The sequence below is a fragment of the Guillardia theta genome (genome assembly GCF_000315625.1).
Source record: "Guillardia theta CCMP2712 unplaced genomic scaffold GUITHscaffold_60, whole genome shotgun sequence".
NCBI lineage: Eukaryota > Cryptophyceae > Pyrenomonadales > Geminigeraceae > Guillardia > Guillardia theta.
Genome location: NW_005434614.1, coordinates 116,642 through 140,097, shown reverse-complemented (window position 1 = coordinate 140,097; position 23,456 = coordinate 116,642). Strand labels below are relative to the sequence as shown.

The 23,456-nt window shown below is 56.1% G+C and overlaps 10 protein-coding genes across 10 annotated transcripts in view; 5 read left to right on the top strand and 5 right to left on the bottom strand.

Annotated features, from left to right (window-relative positions):
* Positions 1-692, top strand: part of GUITHDRAFT_112554 (glycerol-3-phosphate O-acyltransferase) — a gene marked incomplete at both ends in the record, with an annotated part of 4,699 nt that extends 4,007 nt beyond the window's left edge. Inside the window, 2 exons of the mRNA XM_005828267.1 lie at positions 307-390; positions 588-692. Coding sequence (XP_005828324.1) covers positions 307-390; positions 588-692 — 189 coding nt within the window. The remainder of the gene's footprint in view (positions 1-306; positions 391-587) is intronic.
* Positions 693-2,360: 1,668 nt separating this feature from the next.
* GUITHDRAFT_112553 (hypothetical protein) lies at positions 2,361-2,915 on the bottom strand (the record flags this gene model as incomplete). The annotated part of the gene is made up of 2 exons (XM_005828266.1): positions 2,361-2,530; positions 2,594-2,915. The coding sequence occupies 2 exons, from the start codon at positions 2,913-2,915 to the stop codon at positions 2,361-2,363; spliced, it is 492 nt and encodes a 163-aa protein (XP_005828323.1).
* A 42-nt stretch (positions 2,916-2,957) lies between these two features.
* GUITHDRAFT_153843 (hypothetical protein) lies at positions 2,958-3,582 on the top strand. The gene has a single exon (XM_005828265.1). It carries the CDS (start codon positions 2,967-2,969, stop codon positions 3,450-3,452), a length of 486 nt encoding a protein of 161 aa, XP_005828322.1. The 5' UTR covers positions 2,958-2,966; the 3' UTR covers positions 3,453-3,582.
* Positions 3,583-3,880: 298 nt separating this feature from the next.
* Positions 3,881-4,987, bottom strand: GUITHDRAFT_74767 (hypothetical protein; the record flags this gene model as incomplete). The annotated part of the gene is made up of 5 exons (XM_005828264.1): positions 3,881-4,089; positions 4,136-4,406; positions 4,455-4,522; positions 4,709-4,847; positions 4,910-4,987. The coding sequence occupies 5 exons, from the start codon at positions 4,985-4,987 to the stop codon at positions 3,881-3,883; spliced, it is 765 nt and encodes a 254-aa protein (XP_005828321.1).
* A 2,266-nt stretch (positions 4,988-7,253) lies between these two features.
* GUITHDRAFT_59532 (hypothetical protein) lies at positions 7,254-9,990 on the bottom strand (the record flags this gene model as incomplete). Its single annotated transcript, XM_005828263.1, has 8 exons — positions 7,254-7,317; positions 7,618-7,677; positions 7,729-7,807; positions 7,945-7,991; positions 8,261-8,328; positions 8,546-8,605; positions 9,621-9,757; positions 9,912-9,990. Coding segments are annotated over 8 exons (594 nt in total), but the record flags the coding sequence as incomplete, so codon positions are not given.
* Positions 9,991-12,112: 2,122 nt separating this feature from the next.
* GUITHDRAFT_142044 (hypothetical protein) lies at positions 12,113-14,868 on the top strand (the record flags this gene model as incomplete). The annotated part of the gene is made up of 17 exons (XM_005828262.1): positions 12,113-12,274; positions 12,323-12,379; positions 12,545-12,640; positions 12,690-12,825; positions 12,880-12,996; positions 13,135-13,156; positions 13,258-13,347; positions 13,416-13,647; positions 13,696-13,794; positions 13,847-13,911; positions 13,957-13,978; positions 14,028-14,198; positions 14,231-14,329; positions 14,452-14,490; positions 14,565-14,642; positions 14,694-14,765; positions 14,809-14,868. The coding sequence occupies 17 exons, from the start codon at positions 12,113-12,115 to the stop codon at positions 14,866-14,868; spliced, it is 1,617 nt and encodes a 538-aa protein (XP_005828319.1).
* Positions 14,869-15,195: 327 nt separating this feature from the next.
* On the bottom strand, positions 15,196-15,952 carry GUITHDRAFT_142043 (hypothetical protein; the record flags this gene model as incomplete). Its single annotated transcript, XM_005828261.1, has 6 exons — positions 15,196-15,224; positions 15,269-15,310; positions 15,413-15,527; positions 15,571-15,667; positions 15,719-15,809; positions 15,913-15,952. The coding sequence occupies 6 exons, from the start codon at positions 15,950-15,952 to the stop codon at positions 15,196-15,198; spliced, it is 414 nt and encodes a 137-aa protein (XP_005828318.1).
* A 2,000-nt stretch (positions 15,953-17,952) lies between these two features.
* On the top strand, positions 17,953-18,183 carry GUITHDRAFT_53137 (hypothetical protein; the record flags this gene model as incomplete). The annotated part of the gene is made up of 1 exon (XM_005828260.1): positions 17,953-18,183. A coding segment is annotated over one exon (231 nt), but the record flags the coding sequence as incomplete, so codon positions are not given.
* Positions 18,184-18,234: 51 nt separating this feature from the next.
* GUITHDRAFT_74757 (hypothetical protein) lies at positions 18,235-18,774 on the top strand (the record flags this gene model as incomplete). The annotated part of the gene is made up of 1 exon (XM_005828259.1): positions 18,235-18,774. A coding segment is annotated over one exon (540 nt), but the record flags the coding sequence as incomplete, so codon positions are not given.
* A 2,312-nt stretch (positions 18,775-21,086) lies between these two features.
* Positions 21,087-22,360, bottom strand: RPL23e (large subunit ribosomal protein L23e, cytoplasmic). The gene is made up of 6 exons (XM_005828258.1): positions 22,298-22,360; positions 21,675-22,250; positions 21,586-21,628; positions 21,471-21,539; positions 21,268-21,429; positions 21,087-21,225 (listed from the first exon to the last, which is right to left on the bottom strand). Exons 1-2 carry the CDS (start codon positions 22,352-22,354, stop codon positions 21,891-21,893), a joined length of 417 nt encoding a protein of 138 aa, XP_005828315.1. The 5' UTR covers positions 22,355-22,360; the 3' UTR covers positions 21,087-21,225; positions 21,268-21,429; positions 21,471-21,539; positions 21,586-21,628; positions 21,675-21,890.
* Positions 22,361-23,456: the final 1,096 nt, after the last annotated feature.

The window sequence follows — 23,456 nt, the reverse complement described above, 5'->3', positions numbered from 1 at the left end:
GAGAAGCTCGAGCACCACTGAGGGGAAATATTTGTACAGAACTCGCATCATGATCAAGAAAAGTTTGCGCTCTCCCTTTCCTCCCCTGCACCAACGAGTCTGGAACGCCAGCACGAAAAGCGATTTGACGGTTTGGACGTGGCGTGCTGTTGAGCCTCCACTAGCACGTCACGTACTGAGTCTTTGATCTGCTCCTCTTGCAAGCCTCGCACGAGCTTGGAGAGGAGCGCGAGGAGAGGTTCACCAAACGAAGCGGGGTCTAGTTCCCAATGACCATTCCCCTCCTCCTTCTGACTGTTCTTGCAGGAGCGTCGCGTCAACTGGTGCAAACTCGGCCTGGCTGTAGGCGATGAGATCGAGGATGATTCCATCGACCCAACGCTCGACAAGGTTCTTCGCCTTCCCCTCCCTCCCCAACCCCCTTTTCCCTTCCTCCTCTTCCATCTCCCTTCCCTGCCTCCTCCTCCCTTCTCCCTTCCTCCTCCCTTCACTCTTCTCCCTCCAGCTCCCCCCGCTCCTTTCTCCCACCCTCTCTCCCCTCTTCCTCTCTTGACGCTCACTGTCTCACTGTCTCACTCATGTTGCAGGCGGCGGCGAGGGCGGCGGCGAAGCAGCAGCGGGCGGAGCGAGCGGTGAAGGCGTATGAGAGCATGAAGGAGGGGTACGTGGCCCTGGGAGGCTACGAGCAGTAGAGCTGAGCTGACTTTCCCTCATTAACCTTTAAACGACAACGATGAATATTTTGAAAGAAGATTTCAGAAATCAAAATTTTTGATACATCGAAGAAGGGTTATTCGGAAAACTCGTTTTCAAGTCCTCCTCGTCCAATGTTCGTACAAATGTAGAGCATCGCAAGTTCAGTGACCATGACTACACGTGAAACTCTCTTTCTCTGTCCAGAATGTTCATTGCAGCATTCATGTCACCAGACACAATGCGAGTTTTGAAACATTTGATGAACCAACTCCATTTCAACCCTCGCACCGCCCGTCCCTCGAGATGAAATACACCACCCCTGAAGACAGTGAACACGTCTGAAATCTTGTAATTTTGTACCACATCGATGACAGTTTGCTACCACATCAATAAACCGACTATATTAAGTTATGGTCGGATATGATATATACTCAAATAACTGATTACTTGAATTGTGACTGTCGTATGTTTCTCATCAACATCAAACACGCGTCTGAAAGCTTTGCGGCACTGATGTTGTTTGTTCCATCGAACGGGGACGGTCTTTTCATTCCTTTCACCAGCAATGAAAGAGGCACTTCCATGGGCAATCATTGGCTCAGATGGACCTTTCTGGTTCAATGAAACATGATACCGATGGTAGCGATTCTCAAATGATACATAGTATGATGATCATTTTTCATGTGTATGGGTATTGACCATAACATCTTTTCGACATAGTTTCTGGGTCATCATGTGTCAATTAGCCAGTTTTTAATGAATTCTGATCCGATCAGGGCCCTCAGGGCCAGTAGTCACTGGTTAGGTCGGATCCTAACCAGTATCCCCCCGGCAGCACAACCTGCCGCCGGGCAGCAGGGGAGCAGGTGGAAGGCGGGTTCAGTCCGGGGGCAAGTGAACAGACGTTGAGTCAGAATCGAGTTCAGTCCTCAACCCCAGCTGAAGCTTGAGAGTCACCCGATGAGTCTTGGCTCTAGTTGAGTGCGAGACTGGGTTGAGTCCGGGTCAGTTGGCTCAGTGAGAAGTACGACATCGCAGCCCCGATGATTGGAACAGCCTCCCCCATCATGCGGGGGAGATCCCCTTCAGTCTCACTGCCATCTCGATCCAAGAACATAGTGGATAGGGCTGGTCAACACAAGAGGCAGCCTGACTTGTCGGGCTCACTCAGGCCAGCTCAAGAAGCTCAAGCAGGGAAACGAGCCGATCTCGACAAGAGATGAGCAGCCTAACCAGTAACTCCCCGGCCGGGCAGCAGGGGAGCAAGTGGAAGGCCGATTCAGTCCGGGGGCAAGTGAACAGGCGTTGCGAAGTTGAGTCAGAATTGAGTTCAGTCCTCAACCCCAGCTGAAGCTTGACAAGAGATGAGCAGCGGTAGTTCAATCAAGCTGGTCTACGGCACTGCCAGTACATCTACTTGCACCATCTACTGACCCTCCTCAAGGGACCCCAAGCGCCTTCGGTCTCCGTAGCCGCTGTGCTACTAGAGGCAAGGCGTTCATTACATCTCCTCCTGCTCGTGTTGTGACTCCAAGACCCGCTGTTGTGATCGGTGTAGAGGTCCGGCTAGCTGCCCTACTCCCACATGCCGTGGAAGTCCCTCCCTCCCCTCCCCCGCCTTAGTCCCAATGTCCAGGTCTGCCTGCAAGAGCTCTTCGTTGTTGTCAATAACGCACCATCTCACGTGGGGCGGGAAGTTGCTGTCCCTCCTCCGAGTCAATGTCCAAGGACCAGCCGACAGCATCCAAGTGCCCCTGCATGATCGACGCAGAGCACGCGCCCGCATGCTCGTCATCCATCTCCCATCGCACATCATCCTCACCACCGTCTAAGCCTGCCCAGCAGGCGCAACTGCAAGATCATGTTCACACCTGATCAGCTCCTCGCCTCCTCGTACCTTCTGCTCCTCCCCCCGCATCCCTTGCATTGTGATCGCTGCCGCCCGTGCTCGCATATGCTGCCGCCCCCGCATTTTCTTGCATTGGATCGGTGCCGCCCGTACTCGCATAGCTTCCGTCGTATTCGTATTCTCTCTCTCTGTCTTCGTGTCTGATCCCTCCAGCCTTCTCCTCTTGCTCGACCTTCTGCCTCCCATAGCCGACATGCGCCGGGTAGTCTTCATCCCCCTCAACATTCTGCTCAACATTACACATCTGATTACACATCTGATTACACATCCCATCCCTGATCCCATCTGCATTGATCATCAGGATCTGCATCCCATCGCATCTCTGGTATACCATCTATCGCGGTTCCATCCATTGGCCGCAATGGCAGGGGGGAAGCGGAACGCGGAAGAGGCGATGGAGGAGGAGGAGACGCCGATGATGGGAAGGGACGAGGCGATAAGAGCTGCCTCCTCTCAGCTCGTCGTGCTCGCTCAGAAGGCCCTCGCTGATGCCCTCAAGGCCATCAAGGCTTCGGCCGACCTCGACCGGTTCGGCGCGTCCTTGACCAACAACAGCGACATCGTCGACACTCCCGGGACGCAGCCAGTAGTCGTCGTGCTCTTCGCTCTCAAGCTTCTTCTCGGTGACAACACGTGGAGCACGATCAGAGATGGTGCCTCTCTCGTATCGGCCATGGAGGCCTGGAGTCCCGCCACCATGACCCCTGAGCAGACGGGGGGCGCGCAAGACTTTCTTGACAAACACAGGGAAGACGAGTACTTCCAGAGTGGAGATCACCTCGGAGGGAAGCTTGAGAACGATCTTTTCGAGTGGGTGGATGCTGCTTTCACCATCGCCACTCTCTGAGCGGCGTGATGGAGATGGAGGCGCGCAAGAACGTTTGCCATGCAAAATTCACTCAAGGAGGACGAAGGCAGGGAGGATGAGAGAGAGACAGTAATGTACAGGTGTGAGGGAAAGCGGCATCTCAAATCACATCACTTGCTGCCTCGTCTTGGCTCGCTGCTCCACAAGATAGATCCTGTGGCAGACCTATACCAGCCATAAGCGCCATTTCGCGCCTCGGCATGGCTTGCTAACCTGCTCGAAGACAGTCCAGAAGATAGCGCTACCGCAGGCGATGTATGCCGCCCTGTCGCAGAGTCAAGCATCCCTCTCGCTCCTCCCTCTCCCTCACCTCTGGGGCAGCCCCGCCGTGAGCCCGAGCACACCCTCTGTCACTAGTACTTGCACCAGCACCTGCCGCATGCTCCCTGGAAGGACCCTTGTTACCCTCAGGAATCAAGAGAGGAGAGAGGTATAGGAGACAGAGAGAGAAGAGAGGTATAGCAGACAGAGAAAGGAGAGAGGTATAGAAGACAGAGAAAGGAGAACTGAGAAGGGACATCAGTTCGATGCAGATGGCCGTTACCTATGGATGCCGACATAGGAGAAGATGCCATGAGGCGAGTCTTGAGAACATCAATGGGTGTAGTCAATGCTCCTGCTGATGGTCAACCCGAGCAAAGCAACCCCTCCTCCCTCCCCACCTGAGGTCGCGCCAGCGATCGCCCCCACCGTCATGCTCTCCCACGGCTGCAGCTTGCGCGCAGCATTCTTCCAAGAGCCTTGATCGCCTGAGCTCGGACGGGAGATCTTCCTCAGCCAAAAGTCCTTGATCGCCTCGTAGAGGGGCAGCTGGATGGCATGAAAGGACATGTCCCGTAGCACCTGCGCCTTGTATCCCGTATACAGTCCGAAGATCCCCTTGTCTGCCACCGTGGACCTGATCCCTTGCCGCATGCCGGAGTACAAGCCAGCCTTGCATCGAGGGTCAGGAGATGGAGGCGAAGAGGAGGTAGAGGTCACCTGTACGCGTTGTTTCGTGCGCTCGAACGGCGCCAGCCAGATTGATCCCGTTACGTCCCCGAGCATGGCTGCGATCAGCCTCACCTGCCGCAGTGTGAACGGACGATGACATGGAGAGACAGAAGAGTGAAGAGACATGAGAGTGAAGAGAAGAGATGGCAGCAAGATAGTGAAGAAGCCATGGCAGCAAGCAACAGGGTGGCAGCACGAGAGGGAGGCTCGGCACAGGGAGGACGAGGAGGGGAGAGTGGGACGAGAGCGTGCCTGTGTGGCGGTAAGAGACGGAAACTTTTCTGTTAGCTCCCTCTTGTAGACTTCGTAACTGCCGTACACGAGCATGCCGTTGGGAACTTGGCCTAGGAGGGAGGACGACAGTCCCCGGAACAAGGGCCTCTTGATAGCCTGGCGGGTCACATTCAGCGCCCATGGCCGCCGCCCCCCCGTCCTCAGGTTACCTCCGACCACTGGGTAGGAGTGCAGCATTGAGCTCCGTTGAGCTGAAGCCTCGTCTTAATGGTGTCCACAGGAAACATGACCGATACAGCCACACATCTCCCCTGTCGGAATGGTCACGACGGGAGGGAGCGAGAGCGAGCAGGGGCCACTCACGATGGCACCGGCCAGGAGGTGATGTCTTGCATGCCAGACCTTGGATAAGAAGCCGCCGTTTTCACCCACCTTGGAGTTGAACAGATTTACGGCGGCCTGATCTGTATTCCCTCCCTTGACTGACGTGCTTCCCACCGGCAGGGCCGTCGCGAGGCCATGCCTGAGGTCTGTTGCACCTGCTGCTTTGCTGCGAAGGACCGGAAAGAACTTTGACTTGGCAGATTGTAAGGAACTGGATGTTGAACTCTTAGCTGGGGTGTTCAAGCTCTCACTGAGCGTGTCAACGGTGTTGGATTGGAAAAGCAGAAGGATGGCGAGCACGAGGGAGGATCGCATGGTAGATGGGAAGGAGACTAGAATCTCATAGCAAGATTGCAGCCCAATATTTTGTCCAGCAACATCCACAAGGATCTATTGAGGGCTCCTGGAAAATGTTCAGAAAGGGTAGAAATCATTTGCGTTCAACCAGCCAAACATGGCAAGCAGCGAAAGGGCAAATCTCACTGTAATCACACTCTCCGGTCGCACTACTTCTTCAGTTTCTTCACTTTCTATGTCAAGACAACTGAATACTGAGGGAGATGCGTGCGAACAAGAGGAAGTAGAACCGAAACGCGATCGACTACTTCCACAGCGTTCATTGCGCCTCCCCCTCACTCCTCCTCCTCCTCTCTCATTCTATCTACCCCGCCCTCAGTCAGCTCTTATCCTTCTCTCTCTCAGATCTCTTCTCCTGTTCCACCCTCCTCTCCTCCTCCCGTCGCTCCTCTCCCTTCTCCTTCTCCCCCCCCCCTGCACCACTCCGTGGCCACCATGGGAGCGACAAATTCCGAAGCACATTCGCCGAACATTTTGAAACCGTGCTCATTAATTTGGAATGTAAGCAACATCCTGAAATAGTTTGAAATCAAAAATACTTTAAAATCTGTACTGTGACCAGCGCTGCCTGGTACGAAGCAAAACTAAATGTCAGTATTTATAACTTATATAAGTTGAATAAAATTTTAAAAGGGTGTTTAAATTACATATATATTTTATCATTCTGTTTTACAATATTAGTATACAAGAGTCTCTTTATGAGGTGCCTCTCTTACCACCCACCCCACCCCCTGACTTTATAATTCCAGGAAAACACACCGGTGAAGGGCCGCAAACAGATTATCAGCGGAAACTGAGGCGGACTCGATTTCTGTCAGCGACATAGTGAAGTGACTCGGCGGAGATACCGGCGTACAAGTAGTACGTAACCGGCCCGGCCCGGCCGGGGGTGGGAGTGGGGGGGGGGGAGAAGGCTGGTGACTCGTGTCATAAGCCGGCCCGCCGGGCCAACTTGCCCGGCGGCGCCCGGGAGCCGCAGGCTCGGCCCCCGCCGGGGCCCGCGGGCCCGCGGGCCCGGCGCTGAGTTCCGAAGTTCCGAGGAAAGCCTGGGCCCTCGGACTCGGGACTCGTGAAAGTTGGCAGTGGCAGAGGGCCCGGCGGGCCGCACTGACCCCCGCCTCCGAAGTTGCCAAGTTGAGATCCTGATAAGATTCTTCAAGTTTATTCTTACTACGGCGGGCTAGTGATACAAGGCGTCAGAACAGGAGCAGAGGTTTCCTCGACACCTCCTGCTCACTTTGTCAACTTCTCCTGCTCCCCTTCCAAGAGACTTACCCGAGGTGGAAGCGGCTTGCTGGGCTGCTGCTGCGGGTTGAAGTTGCCGAAGAAAGAACCCATGGCCTGCAGACAAGTCACGATGGAGGAAGGAGGGGATGACGATGACGATCAGGAGGAGGAGGAGGAGGACTTGCCGTGTTCACATCGGCGATCAAAGCAGCGGTTGGATCGACTGGCTGGAACCTCCTCGTGCTCGGGGTCCTGCTGGGCTTCTCCTGGGCAGGATCAAAGTCCCTGCCGCTGCTGGAGAAGGTTTTGACGGCAGCTGGGAGCTGCTGCCTTTGAAGGCTCTCCCCCGCTACCGGACGATCTGCTGCCCTGGACTTGGAGGGGAAGATGCCCCGAGCCCTGCCAGAGGTTGAGATGATGATGATGAGGAGGAGAGCAGCAGGAGAAGAGGAGGAGAGCATCAGCAGGAGGGAGGGGGGTCAGAAGGAGGCGCTGGGGCGAGGAGGAGTCACAGGGGGAGACGAGGAAGGAAGAGGAGGAGGAAGAAGGACGTAGAGGAGGGAAGCGGAGGAGATACCCGGGTGCGATGTTGTCATTCTTCCACAACCCTTCGTAAGTGTTGCCGTCGGCCCATGCTAGTCGACCCCAGCTGAACAGAAGGGTGAGGGAGAGAGGGATATAGGCGCGGGGGGAGGAGGAAGGAGATAGACCGAAGATGATGATGAGGGGGCAGGAGAAGAGAAGAGGGAAGGGGAGAAGGGGGGGGGGATGAGGTAGGCCGGAGAGAGATGAGGAGCGTTGGGAGAGGGAGGAGCAGGGGAGGAGAGGGAGGGGGGAGGAGAGGGAGGGGGAAGAGAGATGCAAACAAGGAGGCGGGAGGGGGGAGGAGACAGAGAGCTCAAGAGGAAGGGGGGGGGAGGGGGCGAGGGGGCGAGGAAAGTCGCAGGACCCATGTCGTTGGTCGTTGACCCACGAGCCCACGTACTCGTCACGGTTTGAGTAGAAGCAGCTGCAGCTCAGAGTCAGCTGGGGGATGAAGGGGAGGAGGGGAGCGACTGACGTGCCATGCCCGTTGCGCATGTCATCCTTCCACTCTCCCTCGTAGACGTCGCCGTCTGCCCACATGTACTTGCCGAACCCTTGGAGCACGAGGGTGTGAGAGAGTAAGGAGAAGGAGGGAGGGAGAGAGGAGGGGGCAGGGGGGAGGGAGGGGAGAGGAGGGGGGTGAAAGGAGGGATTCAGAGAGTAGGAAAGGGGAAGGAGGGAGGAGACGTACCATGCTTCTTATCCTGCATCCATTCACCGGAATATTCGTCTCCCTTGCTTTCTCCTGCTTGCGGCGCTGCTGTGTAGACTCCAGCTCTGCCTCCAGCTCACTTGTGGGTTGAAAAGGAGCAGATTGTACCCGTGCCGCAGGTTCTGATGAAAGGTCCCGACGAAGATGTCCCTGCTCGATCTCCGCTCATCCCATCCTGCACCTCCTCCTCCTCCTCCTCCTCCTCCTCCTCCCTCTTCTTGCCTCTCCCTCTTCCCCCCTGCCTCTCTCTTCCTCGCTCCTGCCTCTCGCTCTCGCTGCTCCTCCTCCCCGTCACCCGTTGGCATGTCTGCAGGTTCCGCTTCCTTCTCTCATGTCCATCTGCCACGCGCCTGTATAGATGTCCTGGGAAAATGCCCGTTAACACCACCACCACCACCACCTCCTCCTCCTCCTCCTCCTCCTCCTCCTCTCCCTCTCCCTCCCTCCCTCTTTCTCCCTCTCCTTGCATTCAACTCTCCTCTTCCTTCTCTTCTCACATCCTGTGAGCCTCTTCCTTCTCCGCCAACTCTCGTTGTCCTTCCCTCCCCTCCCTCCTCTGCTCCCTCTCCCTCGTGCTCACCCCGTTGGGATGCGTCATAGTCCCGTTGCCACTCCGCATGTCGTCGATCCATTCTCCTGCCTCTCCTGTCACTTGCACGCAGCAACTGGAGGGAGCAGAAGCGACCGACGTAACTTCCTCCGTTGGCGTACAGGAAGGTTCCCTGCAGACGAGCGATGAGAGCAGGGAGGGGAGGTCATGAGGGGTGGTGGGAAAGGACCAAGAGACGAGGAGAAGGTAGGAGGAAACGGTGTTCGGAGGAGGAGAGAGAAAGAGGAGAAGGGACAATGAGGAGGAAGGGAAGAAGAGGGGTGGAAGCGGGGAGGGGTGGAAACGGAGGAGGAGAATGAAAGCGAGGGCGATTGGGGAAGGGAAGGGAGAGAGGGGAAACGAGAAGGTGGAGAGGAGGTAGCATATGCGTGTATAGGGATCAACCTTTCCATGAAGAAGGCCTCCCTTCCACTCTCCCTCGTATGTTTCCCCGGTGGACCACTGGCAGCACAAGCTCTCACAGTCCGACAGGAGATCAGCAGTCGCTCACTTTCATTCTTCCTCGACCATTCTTCAAGTTGCCCTTGCTCTGTCCGTCGTAGACGTTTCCGTTGTTGTAGACGATGATTCCTAAGATAGAGGGAGAGGGGCGAGGGGAAGAATCGTCGGAGCATGAAAAGACGAGGATGAGAGATGAGAGACAAAACAAGGTAGGAGGAGGAGGAGGAGGAGGAGGAGGAGGAGGAGGAGGAGGAGGCGGCGGCGGCGGCGAAGGAGGAGGCGGCGGCGAAGGAGGAGGAGGAGGAGGGTCAGCTGCTTCCTTCAGTAGAAGCTTCACCTTGCCCATCCATCATGTCTTGTTTCCACTCCCCCTCGTACGAGTCGCCGTTGCTGCACAGCCCGGAGGTCACCACCCGACCAGCTACAACTTAAGCTCACTTCCACACAAACTTCCCCTTGCCTGCCTTCATGTTCTTGTGAAACTCTCCCTGCTCAACCTCGTCATCCACGCAGAGAACGACGAGAGATCGGAGGAAAAGGAGGAGGAAGAAGGGGAAAGGTTGATGGGAGACTGGGGGAGGAGAAGAGAAGTTGGGAATTAGACCTTATACTCGTTCTTGTTGGCGTATGCAAACACACCATAGCCGGTCATCTCGTCTGCTTGCCATTCCCCTGAGAACACGTTGCCGTTGGACCACTGCAGGCGACCGAAACCATGCTTCTGATCTTTCACCCACATACCTGACACATCCAATCCAATTCAGCGAGAAATTTCCTCCTTCTCTCGATCTTCCTCTTCCTCTCCAATGTTCTCCTCCCCCTCCTCCTCCTCATCATCATCATCACCACCACCACCACAACCACCATCTCCTTTCACTGCTCTTCCTCCTCCTACCAATGTAGACGTTCCCATCATTGTATTCAAACTTCCCGAAGCCGCTCCTCTCGCTCGCGAAGTACTCTCCCACGTACTTGCCACTCGGGTCTGCCCAGCTCGTCAGAAGGCCTCAGGTCCGCCGGCTCCTCCCATCACAACTTACACGCCTGCGCCCTCAGGTCGTAGAGAGACCTTGAAATGAGAGACTGGGGGGGCTCTACCGGCATCCCTGCCTTGGAGGGGGAGAAAGGAGCCGGTGCAGCTGGCGCTACTAGCTCCTGAGCTCCCAACCTCAGAACGTCCGGTCGGCTGGAGACCTTGGGGGAGGAAGACATCTCGACCCCCCTGGGCTGAAGGCGGAGCACCTCTGCCTGCGCCATCTGATGAGCCTGCACAGCTCGGGTTTGGCTGGGGTGGATAGGGCCCTGTGGCGGCTCCGATGGCAGAGCAGAGGACGGGGCAGGTTTCTGACCGCTCATCTCCTCATGAATCGTCTTGAACCAGTCATCGCGCTCTGCGGGGGAGGAGAAACGAAAGAGCATGTTCTTGCCGTCCTGGCACACGATGTTCATCTCTGTGGGTACTGACGGTTTGATGCGGATGGAGGCGACTTGCAAAACTCGCGCCATCCTCTCTCGATCGCTGTGCCGCATGGAGAGTTTCCCTTGCTTGTACTGGATGTACCTCTTCTGCCATGAAGCAAAGACGCTTCCCGTCCACTTGAGCACCCATCCCGACTTCACGTCAGTCATTTGGAGCCGCAGAGTCTTGGGTACGTTGAAGATCCTCGATTACAACCTGAGAGAGAGAGAATGGGCAGGGGGAGGGAGAGAGGGAGAGAGGGAGGAAAGAGTGAGGGAGAGAGGGAGGGAGAAGAGAGGGAGAGAGAGAGGAGTTAGTTTTATCAGTGCAAAGAGGTCAAACGGTCTCGAGAGTGGTTGAAGCAGAAGCAGGAAAGGAGAGGAACCATGAGCAAGGGGAGCCGCAGCAGGAGAGGAGAGGAACCATGAGCAAGGGGAGCCGCAGCAGGCCCGAGGAGAGGAACTATGAGCAAGGGGAGCCGCAGCAGGAGAGGAGAGGAGACTTGCGGCAGACTCTGCCCAGCATGTGAAGCGCTCGATTTCCGGCAACATGTCATTACCCACCCCTACTGGACACCACTGTACCTCTTACCCTACAGGGGGTGAGGATATGTAGGGGTAGTCGACTTAGGGACATGGGTGGGGGTACCGACAAAAATACTTTTTATTCAAGTTTGACTAGATAGTGATAGAGACTGTCAAGTTTTGATAGACTGTTTGAGTTTTTTTTTAATATCTGAGAGTCCGACCGTCACACGGTGGCCGCTCAGCTGGCGGGTCCGACTGTCGGCTCGGCGACTCGCAACTTGAAGAAAACCGTGAACGGAAGCGCTGGATCTGCCGCGCGGCATCATCGCGAGTGCGTTCCGGCATGGCGTCTATGCCGTCCCAGCCAGTGCGCGCAGTTGAGTGTGCAGGTATAGAAGTGATTACACTACTCAGAGTCAAGTAGGGCACTGCGGCACGGTTGAAGGCCCGGGACTGCGGGAGGCTCCGATCAGTAGCGCCCCCGGGTGGGTCTCGCCGAGTCGGGGGCTCAGCCGGGCCACCGTCCGATCGCCGCGGGGCAGCCCGGCCCGCGCGCCGCCGCGGGCCCGGGGGGGCGGCCCGGCACTGAGGCTCCGGGTCGGGCGGGAGTCTGCCCGCCATAGTCTGAGGTGAGCTCGCTAGGAGTATTCCCACTGGTCCTACCTGGTCAGTTGCTGCGGTGCCGGCAGTCATGCCAGGCTGCTCAGTACCTGAGGCCCAGGCATGGTGGCGAGACACCTCAGTGATGGAGGGACGGAGAGGAGGCCCGAGAGGAAAGGGGAGGAGAGGAGGAGAGATCTTGGCGAGAGAGGAATGAAATGAAGTGAACGAGCAGAAAAGTGCTTGAGAACTAGTTGAAGGAAAAAATCGTGAAGGCCAGTCCGGTGATGAGACGAGTGGACCATACTATGATACTTCAGACACATTCTGCATTCGATGACGTCTCGGGTCGGTCATAAGGTGCCACATTCATCAGTGTTGACATCTGGGCTGTGAGGTCAGCAACAGTGCAAGGAGGATCGAAGTGACGTCGGCGAGCGAAGACGCCTCCTCGCCATCACGGCGATTCACCAGCTAGGAGAGGAGGCATCGGCTGAAGGACTCTATAGCATGTCGTCCCTCGGCATAGTCTGGCAGACCAGCAGGAAACAAGTCATCGCTGCCACCGCTGCTGATTCAGGATACCGTCTCGTCCTTGTTGTGAGCAAGGTGCTTCCGGGGTCGCCAGCGGCCGAGTGCGGGAAGATCAGAGCAGGCGACAAGCTGATCGCGGTGAAGGGTAGGACAGCGGAGATGCGATGGTGTGACTGGCTCCGTCAGGTCCAAGATGAGTCACCTGATAGCCGCAAAGTTGTTATCGGAATGAGCCAGAAGCAGGTGCATGAATCTTCTCTCCCCCTCCCCCCTCTCCTTTTCCCTCCCTCACCTCCCTCCCCTCCCTCCCCTCCCTCCCCTCCCTCCCTCCATCCCCTCCCTCCCTCTTCCCCCGTTCCCTCTCACTCAGTCACTCACCAACTCACTGACTTGTTCGCTTGCTCGCAGCTGGAGGGGATCATGAGGCTGTTCAGGTCTACTCTGATCTTTGAGTTTCTTCACGCGACAGACTTCGGCTCGGGCAAGTCTTTCTTCGTTCAGATGGTATGTCCTCTGTTATTGCGCATGCTCGCCGCCGCTGACCGGGGAGCAGCGGAGGAACGCAGAGACAAAGAGGATGGACTTCGTTTCGCTCCCTGACATCAATGGGCGGAAGGAGAAGAAAGCGTCGTCAGAGGCCCAGGGGAGAAGCGAAGGAAAGCAGGACGACATGCAAAAGGAAATCTCAGGTTGACTCCCACACATGCTTCATGACCGTCATGTCATTGTGTGATGCTGCTCAGATGCTCTTTGCATCATTGAGAAGAGCAGGAAGTTCAGTGTGATGGATGAGTTGACGACGAGGGAGAAGGCTGAGATGCGATTGATGAACAAGTCAGCTGCAAGCGTGCATGTGACGGGTCAGTGATGCGCGTGCAGGCATATCGAGTTGCTAGAGGACAATCACGCCGACGTGAAGAAGGAAGAGCGAAACCTCAGCACAAAGATCAGCAGGCGCGCGAGTGCTCTTGTCCTCTTTGTGTGACGAGCTGATGCAGGATGTCAGCTGAGATCGAGGAGGTGAAGCAAGTCCTGTACCTCTTCTGCGATCGCTGTGGGTTTGACATCAACAGGCGCGTGCGGCTCGACTCGTCGCTCCTGCCGCTGACTTGAGCATGAAGGAACGTATGTAGCCACGAGAAGCACGGGCTCGTGCACAGCACGGCTCACTTCATCGAGGAGTTCGAGCGGCTGCGAGCAGACTTCATCCAGTGAGTGCTGGCGTCCTCTTGACCTCTCATGAGCGCCGGGGCAGTCGATCACGTGCGATGTTGTGCAGGAAGTGCGATGAGTCGCCGGGGCTGATCGAGGAGAACTTCAGGCTCGAGTCGCAGATAGACGAGCAAGGGGAAGCGCTGTCGGCAAACAAGGTCACGCTGAGAGCTTGCCAAGACGAGCTTGAGGTAGCAGCGGAGCACCTCGCGACGAGGAAGCGCGAGATGGATGAGGAGTACGAGAAGCATCGGCGAGATGCCGTCACAAGCAGGACAGCAGCCAAGGAGGCGTTGGAGGTCCAGCTGCAGTCCCCTAGAGGCTGAATGATGAGTTTGAACCCTCAGAGAGAAATGTACGTGCTCGAGCGGCAGATGGCGGAGTTGGACGATGAGGAGGAGAAGCTGGTTGCTGAGATAGAAGCGACCTCGCAAGAGATAGATAAAGTTCTTTCTCCACCTCCATCTGTGCTGCTGGCCTGGTTACCCCGCTTGACAGGAAGAGAGCTCGTTGCACGTGCACGAGAAGAAGCTGGAGCTAGCAAAGCTGCTGATGCAAGCGAGGTAACGGAAGCTCTCGCTGACATTTTCCACTGATACATGCTGCAGCGGAGAGGGCGAAGTCTTTAACGTGAGCATACGGCTGCCTTGATGGTCACGTCTGATGCTGATGGGGGCAGTTGATCAGTCACGTGTGTGAGTTTACCGGCAAGCCTCCCGAGTTCGTCGAGATGTTCCTGCAGGACATGGAGATGGATGCGGAGATCCAGCGACTGCGCGAACGAGAAGAAGCGCTGTCCAACAAGCTGGAGCAATTGAGCGAAGAGGAGAACGTGAGGAGACCGGAGGAGGTCAGTGCGAGCAATGACATCTCCTTGTGCAGAGGATCAATCGTGAGCGAAAGAAGCACTCCAAACTTCAGTTCAACATGCTCATCCACGTAGGGGGGAAGGAGGACGGGGAGCTGGAGGAGGAGAGGGAGGTGCAGAGGAAGGGATCCGTGACTGCCGGCGACATCTCGCGCGAGGTCGAGGAATACATCCTCTCTATGAACCCTCAACTCAGCGTGTCCTCACAAGTTCTCAGAGACTTCTTCCTCCTCAGGTGGAAGTGTGTCTAGCTGCTGCTGCTGACAGCCCCCAGGTACCCCTTCATGGCCTTCACGGAAGAGCACAACCAGGCTCGTCGGTCCCCGAGCTCCTTGTTGTTCCTCACAGCGTTCCTCTCAGATCCTCCGCAAGAAGCTGGAGGAGCTCGACACCTTGGTAACGATGCGCAGCGGTGGGCAAGAGCAAGTGAGACGCTGTCCCGCCTCCTGTCGCCCTCCCGTTAAGTCACCCTCTCAGGTGGAGACTGCCTCCAACTCAGGCAGACGTGACGTCCAGCTGTTGGCAGAGGATTGTCAAGAGGCGCTGAAGGTAAGGAGGACGAGGAGACAGCGCTTGTTGACAGGCTGACAAGGTTGAGCGCGAGCGAAAGAAGATGGCGCGTCGGAGGCATCAAGAAGAGAGGAAAGGGTAGAGTGAGGAGGGAGGAGGGAGGATTCGAGGAGGTGACAGGCGTGAGCAGGTCAGACAGCGAGTCATCGGAGGAGGCCGAGGAAGAAATGGAGTAGCGCACACTTGATATCTTGAGACACACTAGCAGCCAGCGTTACCGAGGATTGAAAATCGTCTTGTAACAGTGACAAACTCCATTGAGCTGTTTGCTGCTCATTCCATCGGGAGCTGCATGGCGACTTCTCGGCTGATCTTTGCAGACTGATTCACCTCTGCCATGATCGTCATCCTCCTTTCATCGCCTACATCTCTGCCGACACGTCCTCCTTCCAATCTCCAAGTTCCTTCTTCACGAGCCACGTCTAGTGCCTCGGGGACCTCCCGCACAGTCAGCGGGCAAGCGAGCGGCAGCGTCTGCTCACCTGTCCCGCGAGCTTCTTTCGGGGGGCGACCTGTCTCTAGTCCTGCAGGGCAGAGTGAGGAGAAGAGACTAGGCAGAGCTCGTCTGCTCGACCTCCTCGGCGACCTCGAGCGCCTGGGGCTCCTCGAGTAGCTCCTGCGCTCACGAGGCCTGTCGCGGGATCGCGAGCGCCTGCTCCTGCCAGGCGAGCGATCGGAGGAATCGCGTGCTCTCATCTGGTCGGGAGTAGTGCGACCGCGTTGAGCATAGAGCACAGAGACCTACCGGGCGTCACCGGCGGCCGAGCAGAGGAGGGTTGCTCACCTTCCTGCCGCAGATCTCTCGGTTGTCGAGCTCGTCCTTGGCATCTCTCGCATCGTCTCCATTCAAGAACTCGATGAAAGCGAAAGGCTTCGGCCTCCTGCGCATAAAGACGTAAGAGGTAAAGGGAGGAGGGAGATAGGCTGCTCACTTGGTGTGGTAGTCTGTGGGGATGTAGACATCTCGGACCTTACCGAACCTCTCGAAGACACTCTTAACCTCTTCGGCTGAGATCCCATCACCTGCATCTCCTTCTTACATCGCACTCTCCATATCACAGCTGTCCAACCTAAATTTCGCACCAACAATGACACCCTGCGATTGTCGTGTCTACGATCGTTGTACGGCGGGCTCCTGTTCCTGTCGCCTCCGCGATGCCTGTCATCGCGAGAGCGGGAGCGACGGGGAGATCTTGATCTCGATCGAGGCATGGACGCCTGAAAGAATGTCATGACTTCTTCTAAGGAGACGAAGGTTGAACAGAGTTCAGAAAATAATCTGAAAGAACTTTGATGGCTGCCCCTTTCCCCGCACATCCCGCACCCCAATGTTTCCTCCCCTTCCTCCTCCAGGTCAGTCTTTTATCCTGCTACCATGACAAGTATTGATTCTAGCCTGGATCTTCTCCTTTGCTTCATATTCTCTGTCTTGGGTCCTCAACTTCCGCCCTTTCGCCTTTCACCGTCAGCTCTGTCCTTGCCCCTTGTCTATGGTGCTCCTCCTGCTCTCACAATTCTTCTTCTCTCTCTGTGCAAGACCTTGTCATCTTGACTGGATATCATCCATATCCGCCATGAGCCTCCTCTTCCCACATCGCCCCCTCCCCTCCCCCTTCCCTGCCCTTCCGCTCCCTCTGCATCTTCGTCGCATGCAATCCCCTGGTTGAATGTGAGGGGTGGGGGTAGAGGTGAACTGGGGTGATTCATACAGAAAATGAAGAGATTCGGAGGGTGGGGTCATGAGACCAATCATGGAGAAACAGGGGTAGGGGTGTTCAATTCCGCTCCGCCTCGGGATCTTAATCTTCTCTTAATCTTCTGTTAGTCTTCTTTTAATCTCACATTAATATTATTAAACCTTCTTAATCTCTGTTTTTCGCTAAATTCCCTTGCAACATCCCGAGGACCCAAGCAGGTGTAGAATTATCGGGTGTGTTGTTCCATGTCATAGGGGGTGGGGTAGGTAATATACCCCCCCAAATATGACACCCACTACGGTAGGGGTGATATATATTTTTGAAAATGAAGGGGTGGGTGGATAAATTTTTGTCAATTTGGGGGGGTGGGGGTATCGTGACAAGGGGCTGAAGGATGATGCGGACAGTACGGAAAGAGGAGGGAAGCGGAGAGGAGAGGAGAGAGGACAAGGAAGGGAGCAGAGAGGAGAAGAGAGGGAGATGGAGGAAGATGGAGGAAGGAGAGGCAAGATGATGCAAGATGAGGGAAGAAGAGACGAAGAGAGTGAATAACAGGCAAGCGGAGGGTAGGAGAGGAAAGGTGAGTCAAGGAGATAGAATCCGAAGATCATTAGAGCATGGAGGAGTTGGCAGGAGGTTAGGAAAGGGGAAGCGAGATGTAGCAAAGATGAAATAGGGGAAGCAATCAAGGCAGAGGTCAGGGAGAGGTTGCAAAGAGAAGGGTGTGAAGAAGAGTAAAGAGGAAGGAAAGAGAATCAAGGTAGCTGCAGCAGTGCCCTTGGAGAAAGAGAAGATCGTCGAACCACATGAAGTTGACTTGCCTGGCAAAAGATCAAAGGGATTTTGATGAGAATCGAAGATGCTTCGTAGTTAGAAATGGATAGAGTAGCAAATTCAGAGAAGAGGAGTGGATGAGAGGGCTGTGGTGGTATTCAGGCCTTTCAATGATCTGACACTTTCTTGATTAGTGAGGGTAGTCTGGTTGGTTTCGTGCAGCTTGTCTCAACCAGCAGTGCTGTATCTTGCGACTTGAAGGATGGTAACTTGTTGCATGTCATCGTTGTTGAGAGGCCAGAGAAGTTCTAGCTCTTGTTGTGCTCCCTTGTTTCAGTAACTGTCTTGGCGCTCATCTTCCACTTCTGACCGTCCTACCAAACATCCAAGATGGGCCCTGTTGGGCCTCTCATTACTCCTGTCTGAATTCGTCTCTTCTCTGTTTGCCGAACAACTCTCAACCGGATCTTAAACTGTTAGACACTCAAAACTCAACCCACACATAAATTATCTCAACTTAACGTCTCGTCACCGGCATGGCGTCTGCTGCACAAGCTCAACTCTTCAAACTGACCAAGGCGGGCAGCTGTTCCTCCCTTTCTTCCTTCCTCCAGCAGCAGAAGAGCGGGAAGGCAAGCTCCGACGGAAAGAACTCGAATGCAGAGAAACGACTGTCTCTGCTGCTCAACTCTCAGGTAGAAGGCATCACGGTGCTCCACTCAGCAGTGAAACACAAGAGGATCGATATGGTTTCCCTCCTGCTCGAAGCTGGTGCCAACGTGGACGGGAAGGATTGGGAGTCCAAAACAGCACTGCACTACTCCTTGCAGCCTCCTTGCCAGGACATCCGAGTGGCTTGCGAGCTGCTCAGATGCGGGGCTAGCATCGAGGTGCGGGACAAGAACGGGATGACGCCGTTGGATTTGCTGTCTCACCGGATGCTCATGGAGTACATCAGCAGCTCCAGCGACTGCAACATGGGTCAGTGCTTCGCGTGGGGAGCAGGAAACAACTACCAGCTGGGTCAAACTGCAGCCTGCCTCTCGAAGAAAAAGGCGTCCAAGGTAGAAGAACTTCCAATGGGCATCCGATCCGTCAGCACGTCCAAGTTGCACTCTGTGGTGGTGGGCTGCCATGGCGAGGTATGGACCACTGGCTTCGGCACGGGAGGACGACTGGGACATGGGGAGGAGAAGTCTCTCGCTCTGTTCCAACGCATCACGTCCCTGGAGAAAGTGAGAGTCTCAATGGTGGCGGTCTCAGACAACCACACCATTGCCATCGCAGACAGAGGCGCTGTCTTCGCGTGGGGCTCCAACAAGTTCGGGCAGCTGGGTATCGGTCAGCAGGCTGCTGGAGTCAGCGAGGAGGAAGTATCCCTTGCTCCAAAGAGGTTGACTGAGCTGCGCAAACAGTGCATCGTAGCAGCAGCAGCAGCAGCGAATCATACCGTCCTCGTGCAGGACAACGGGAGCCTGTGGACTTGCGGGTCGAACTTGCAGGGTCAGCTCGGACATACACTCCTCGATGTCGCCGTGTGGCTGCCCAAGAAGGTGGAGAGTCTCGCCGACAAAGAGGTCTGCGCCTGCTCTGCCACCGAGGCCTACACCGCCGTCGCTTGCAAGGCTGAGGGCAGCGGCGTCGGTTCTCTGTTCATCATGGGTGAGGGTCGCGCAGGCCTCGCACGGGTCGTCATCCCCAAGTACCTTGCGCACCTGCAATGGGGAACGAGCATCTCCTTCCTCCAGGCACAGGCTGATCGCCTCTGGGCGCTTGCCAACGGCGTGCTGCTGGTGGTGGAGCATCAGCCATGCGCAGGAGGAGGCGTTGCCTTCGGTTCCAGGGCCCTCGTCCCCAAGTGCACCAGGAAGATGACCTTCAAGCGCATCTCGGCGCCTCCGAAGAGAGGGAGAGTTCTCGCCGTCAGCGTCACTGGACAGGTCCTTGAGATCTTCCCGAATGATGCCGCAGGCTCGTCTGGATCTTCTGCGGGAGGAGGAGGAGGAGGAGGAGGAGGAGGAGGAGGAGGTTCAGGAGGTTGTGGTGGTGGTATCGCAGGAGGAGTGAACATCCTGTCGACATCTCCTGGTTTGCTGGACAGCAGCAGCCCTGGCTCCGCTCGCATCGCTTGCCCTTCTACCCCCGACGGATCCATGACCCTTGCCTACAGCTCCTCGCCCAAGTCTGGAGGGTTCTTCGCTTCCCCCACGTTGGCTCGCTCCTCGCTGGAGGAATCCTGCTCTCCTTCCGGCTCCCCGGACTCTGGCACCGGCTCTCCTACTGACTCATGGAAGCGCTCGTGCAGGAAGGGAGTCGTTCTCGATGAGAGCGACGCCCTTACCAACCGCTATCTCGTCAAGTCTGTCGACGGCATCAGGAGGGCGACGGATGTCGCCGCTGGTGCTCACCATGCCCTTGCCGTCCTCGGGACTTCCCTGCCCTCCACGGTACCTCCAACTCGCTCCTCAAGCGAGGGCGGCGTCCCATCGCTTCAGTACCTCTGCGAGAGGGCAGCTGAGTCCATGGTGGACCTGCGCAACGTTGCTTCCTGTGCATCCTTCACTGAGTCGTTTCCTGTGCCTGCTCTGCGCAAGTACACTATTGAGTTTCTCTTCCGCAACCTCGACACTGTGCTGGCAACAGGAGTGTGGCGAGAGCTCTCGGAGAGAACCCTGGCCGACCTGCAGAGGAGGATGAGCAGCGACTCTAAGGCTCCACCTCGCGTCCCTCGTGACTGCCAGGACAGCGACGGGGAGGGCAAGGAGGTCGCCGAGGGGGAGGAGGAGGAGGAGAGCCTCTACGCTCAAGGCGACGACCCGTACGAGGAACTTTTGGATGACGAGCAGTTCCACCTGGAGCTCGATGACGCGGCTAACGAACAGGATCCCTCGCGTTCTCACAGCCAGTCTGTGCGCAAGCTGAGGAAGAAGCTTCAGCAGATCTGGCAGCTGGAGGTCGCCCAGTCAGCTGGGAAGGTGCTCAACGAAGACCAGAGCGCGAAGTTGTCCACCAAAGAGGAGATCTTGAGCAGGCTGAGGTCGATGGGAGAGGATCCAGACATGATGTTCGAGCAGATGCAGAGCAACTTGACGCCCTCCAAGAGCCCCCACTCCCTTTTGAAGGAAGGCGACGACGAGATGGACAAGCTGGTGCTCGAGGACCAGCTCGCCGGGGCCGATCAGGTCGACGACTCTTACGGGTCAATGGGGATGGAGCCTGGGCAACAAGTGGAGAAGGAGGAGGGAGAGGAGAAGGAGGAGACTGTAGTGAAGTCGACAGAAGGGGAGACAGTCGAAGCCTACGGGTATACCAAGAGAGATGATCTGGACTTCTTCGGAGCCTTGAGGAGTGAGAAGGGGAGCGGCAAGAAGAGCAAGCAGAGCAAGAAGCAGACCAAGGAAGCTGCAGTCCCAGTCCCCATTGTCAGCGCCAGCCAAGACAAGGGAGGAGAAAGCAAGAAGGCTTGGAAGGTGACGGAGGGTTTCGAACCGCAGTCGCTGCGGGATTTGTTTGAGAAGGAGAAGAGCAAGTCAGACAGCAAGCAGGCCCTCAGGGATCTTTCTGAGCAAGAGAAGCGGCAGGACAGCAGCAGGTCGCGGGCTAGCGGCAAGTCAGGAGGAGGGGGATGGGCTAAGGTGACTCCCCCGAAGCCAGAGCAGGCCCGTGAGCAGGTGTGCGGGATGGAGGAAGCGTTCCCCAGCATCTCCGCAGCGAAGCCGATCCGAGATGAGAGGAAGAAGACGGACGAGGCTGACGATGAGCTCTTCTGGGGCCCAGCTGACTCCAGCAAGAGTCCAGCAGGATGTGGATGGAGCCCGCAGGGAGAGGGGCGAGGAGCATCGTCGCTCCCGTCTGCCTCCCCTTCCCAGTCCTTGTCTGCTTCCAAGTCGTGGGCCAAGTCTTCTTCTGCCAGCGGCTTCTCCCTCGCTGACTTCGCCGTGGCCAAGACACCCAAAGGGAAGAAGAAGGTGACACGACGTGCTTCGGGTGACTTGGCTGACCTCCTGTAGGACGTGTCGTCCGGCTCCTCCTCCAAGGACTCGGCCAAGTCCTGGAGTTATGCCTCTCACTCGCCTTCTCCTCCTCAAGCCGGCCCCGAAGTCATCAGCTTCGCCAGCATCCAGGCGGAGGAAGAGAAGGCGCGGAACCCCAGGCAGAGCAGGAGGAAGCAGGTGACTTTACTCGCTGTGCTCGCTGTTTGTGACGTCCTTAGACCTCTGGGGCCGCGTGGTTCAACCGTGTCGACGTGGTCGCTCCTTCCCTGCAGGAGATCCAGCGGAGGGTCTGGCAGCTTGTCGTGTCGCCTGTTCTTCTCACATGCAGCACAGGAAGCATGGGAGCAGGAAGAAAGAGAAGCTCTCGCTCTCATCCGTGAGCAATCGCATGCCATGCACCCTTGCCGCTCATGTTGTCACAGGTGCCGTTCACGGCGAGCAAGCGCTGCATGTTTCGTGAAGAGATCCTTCTTAAGGTTTCATCCTCCGGCAGAACAGGAGGATGAAGTACAACGAGAGGGAGAGGGAGAGGGAGAGGAAGAGAGAGAGAGAAAGAGAGAGAGAGAGAACAGGGATGAAGCCGAGGACGGAGCGTTTCTGTCTTTTCAATTTATCTAAGTGCGTGACGAATAAACAACTCAAACGATGGTGCCGGCGGCGGAGGCGATACGAGGCCACAAGTCAGCGCATTCCTTAGCGACAGGGCCAGTGACGGCTGATCCCTTCATCTCGCCCTTGGGGTTCACAATCACCCCAGCGTTGTCCTCGAAGTAGAGGACCATGCCGTCCCTACGGCGGATCGTCTTCCTTTGCCTGACAACAATCCCGGGCATCACCTTCTTCCTCAACTCGGGCTTTCCCTTCTTGACCGAGCACATGCACATAGATCCAACGGTGGCGGCAGGGAGCTTGTTCAGGCGTCCCTTCACTCCCTTGACGGCGATGATGTACAAGTTCTTCGCTCCGGTGTTGTCAGCGCAGTTCATGACCGCGGAGGTCTGCCATGCTCGTCACACACTCCGCATGCAGCATCGCGACTACACACCGGGAGACCGAGAGAAGTACGGAACTTGTTTCCCGCTGTTGCAACCTTCTTGGACATACTTCTGCACCACAAACAAACATCAGCATCCCCGTCACCAACGATCAAACGTGCTATAGTGTGAGTGAGCTGGTTCAGCCCAGGGACATCAGGTGAGAGAACTGACTCATTCTTCACTGCAACGACTGATTCTCTTCGCCGCAGGATAACTCCATTCCTGCTGCTCCCGCACTCCAGTTGTTGACAGTGCAGCTCCTACCAAGACATCGACAACAGAACCTTCCCACTTCAACACAACAGGCATCGATGCATTGCTCTCTAAGTGCTCTACTGCTACTTGCCGGACGCGTCAAGTATCGACGCTTCCAAAGTGTCATCTCTACTTGAACCCCCCCCCCTTGAACAGAGTGCTGCGATGTTCTCCTCTGGACAAAATCGCATTCCTGACAACTCATCATGCTCCCTCTCATTTATATCTTTCCATGATCGCTGCAAAAGCGCTCTGCCCTTCACTATCCAAATCGTATCTCTTTCTCTTCCCTACTCCCTACCATCCCTTCCAAAGGGTAACCCTAGCAGTCTGACATTCCTTCCAATCCCATCTTCTGATCGTGCTAATCATTTCCTGACAAGCTGCCTCTGCACACTCACACACTGAACGACGCTGTTCTCTCGGTTTATAGATTTCCCGACAGGCTCGCATAGCTCGATCTCGTCGTCCTCACAGGCTTTACAACTCCCTGCTAGCTTCTGCTCATCTCCCTCTCCTAGTCTACTCTCCTTCACCATCTCTCCTTCACCTTCCCTCGTTCCCTCCCGCCATGTTCCCTCCCACCATGTTCCCTCCCGCCATGTTCCCTGACGCCATGTTCCCACCCCTCTGTCCTGCTTCCCTCCGCATGCTCCCTCACACTGTCCGCGCGTGCAGCGTTTTTTTTACTTTTCGTTAGGAGGAACGATTCATCACCCACCCCATCATATCCCAGCACCTACATCTCAACAGCACCGGTTAATTCAACTCAACTTTTTTTTATTTGTAAATGATTGTATTGAAATTTCAAGATTTTCAGCAAATGTTTAAAATTTGGAAGAGAGAATGAAGATCTCTTGCAAGCATTGTTCGTTCGGTATTGTTGTGAACGCGGAAGTTGGGTGACCACAC

Excerpts from the sequence above, each read along its gene's own strand:
- GUITHDRAFT_153843 (XM_005828265.1), top strand. The coding sequence starts at position 2,967 with ATGGCAGGGGGGAAGCGGAACGCGGAAGAGGCGATGGAGGAGGAGGAG.
- RPL23e (XM_005828258.1), bottom strand. The coding sequence starts at position 22,354 with ATGTCCAAGAAGGTTGCAACAGCGGGAAACAAGTTCCGTACTTCTCTC. Across the intron at positions 22,251-22,297 it reads GTACTTCTCTCGGTCTCCCG|ACCTCCGCGGTCATGAACTG; the intron begins GTGTGTAGTCGC and ends CGAGCATGGCAG.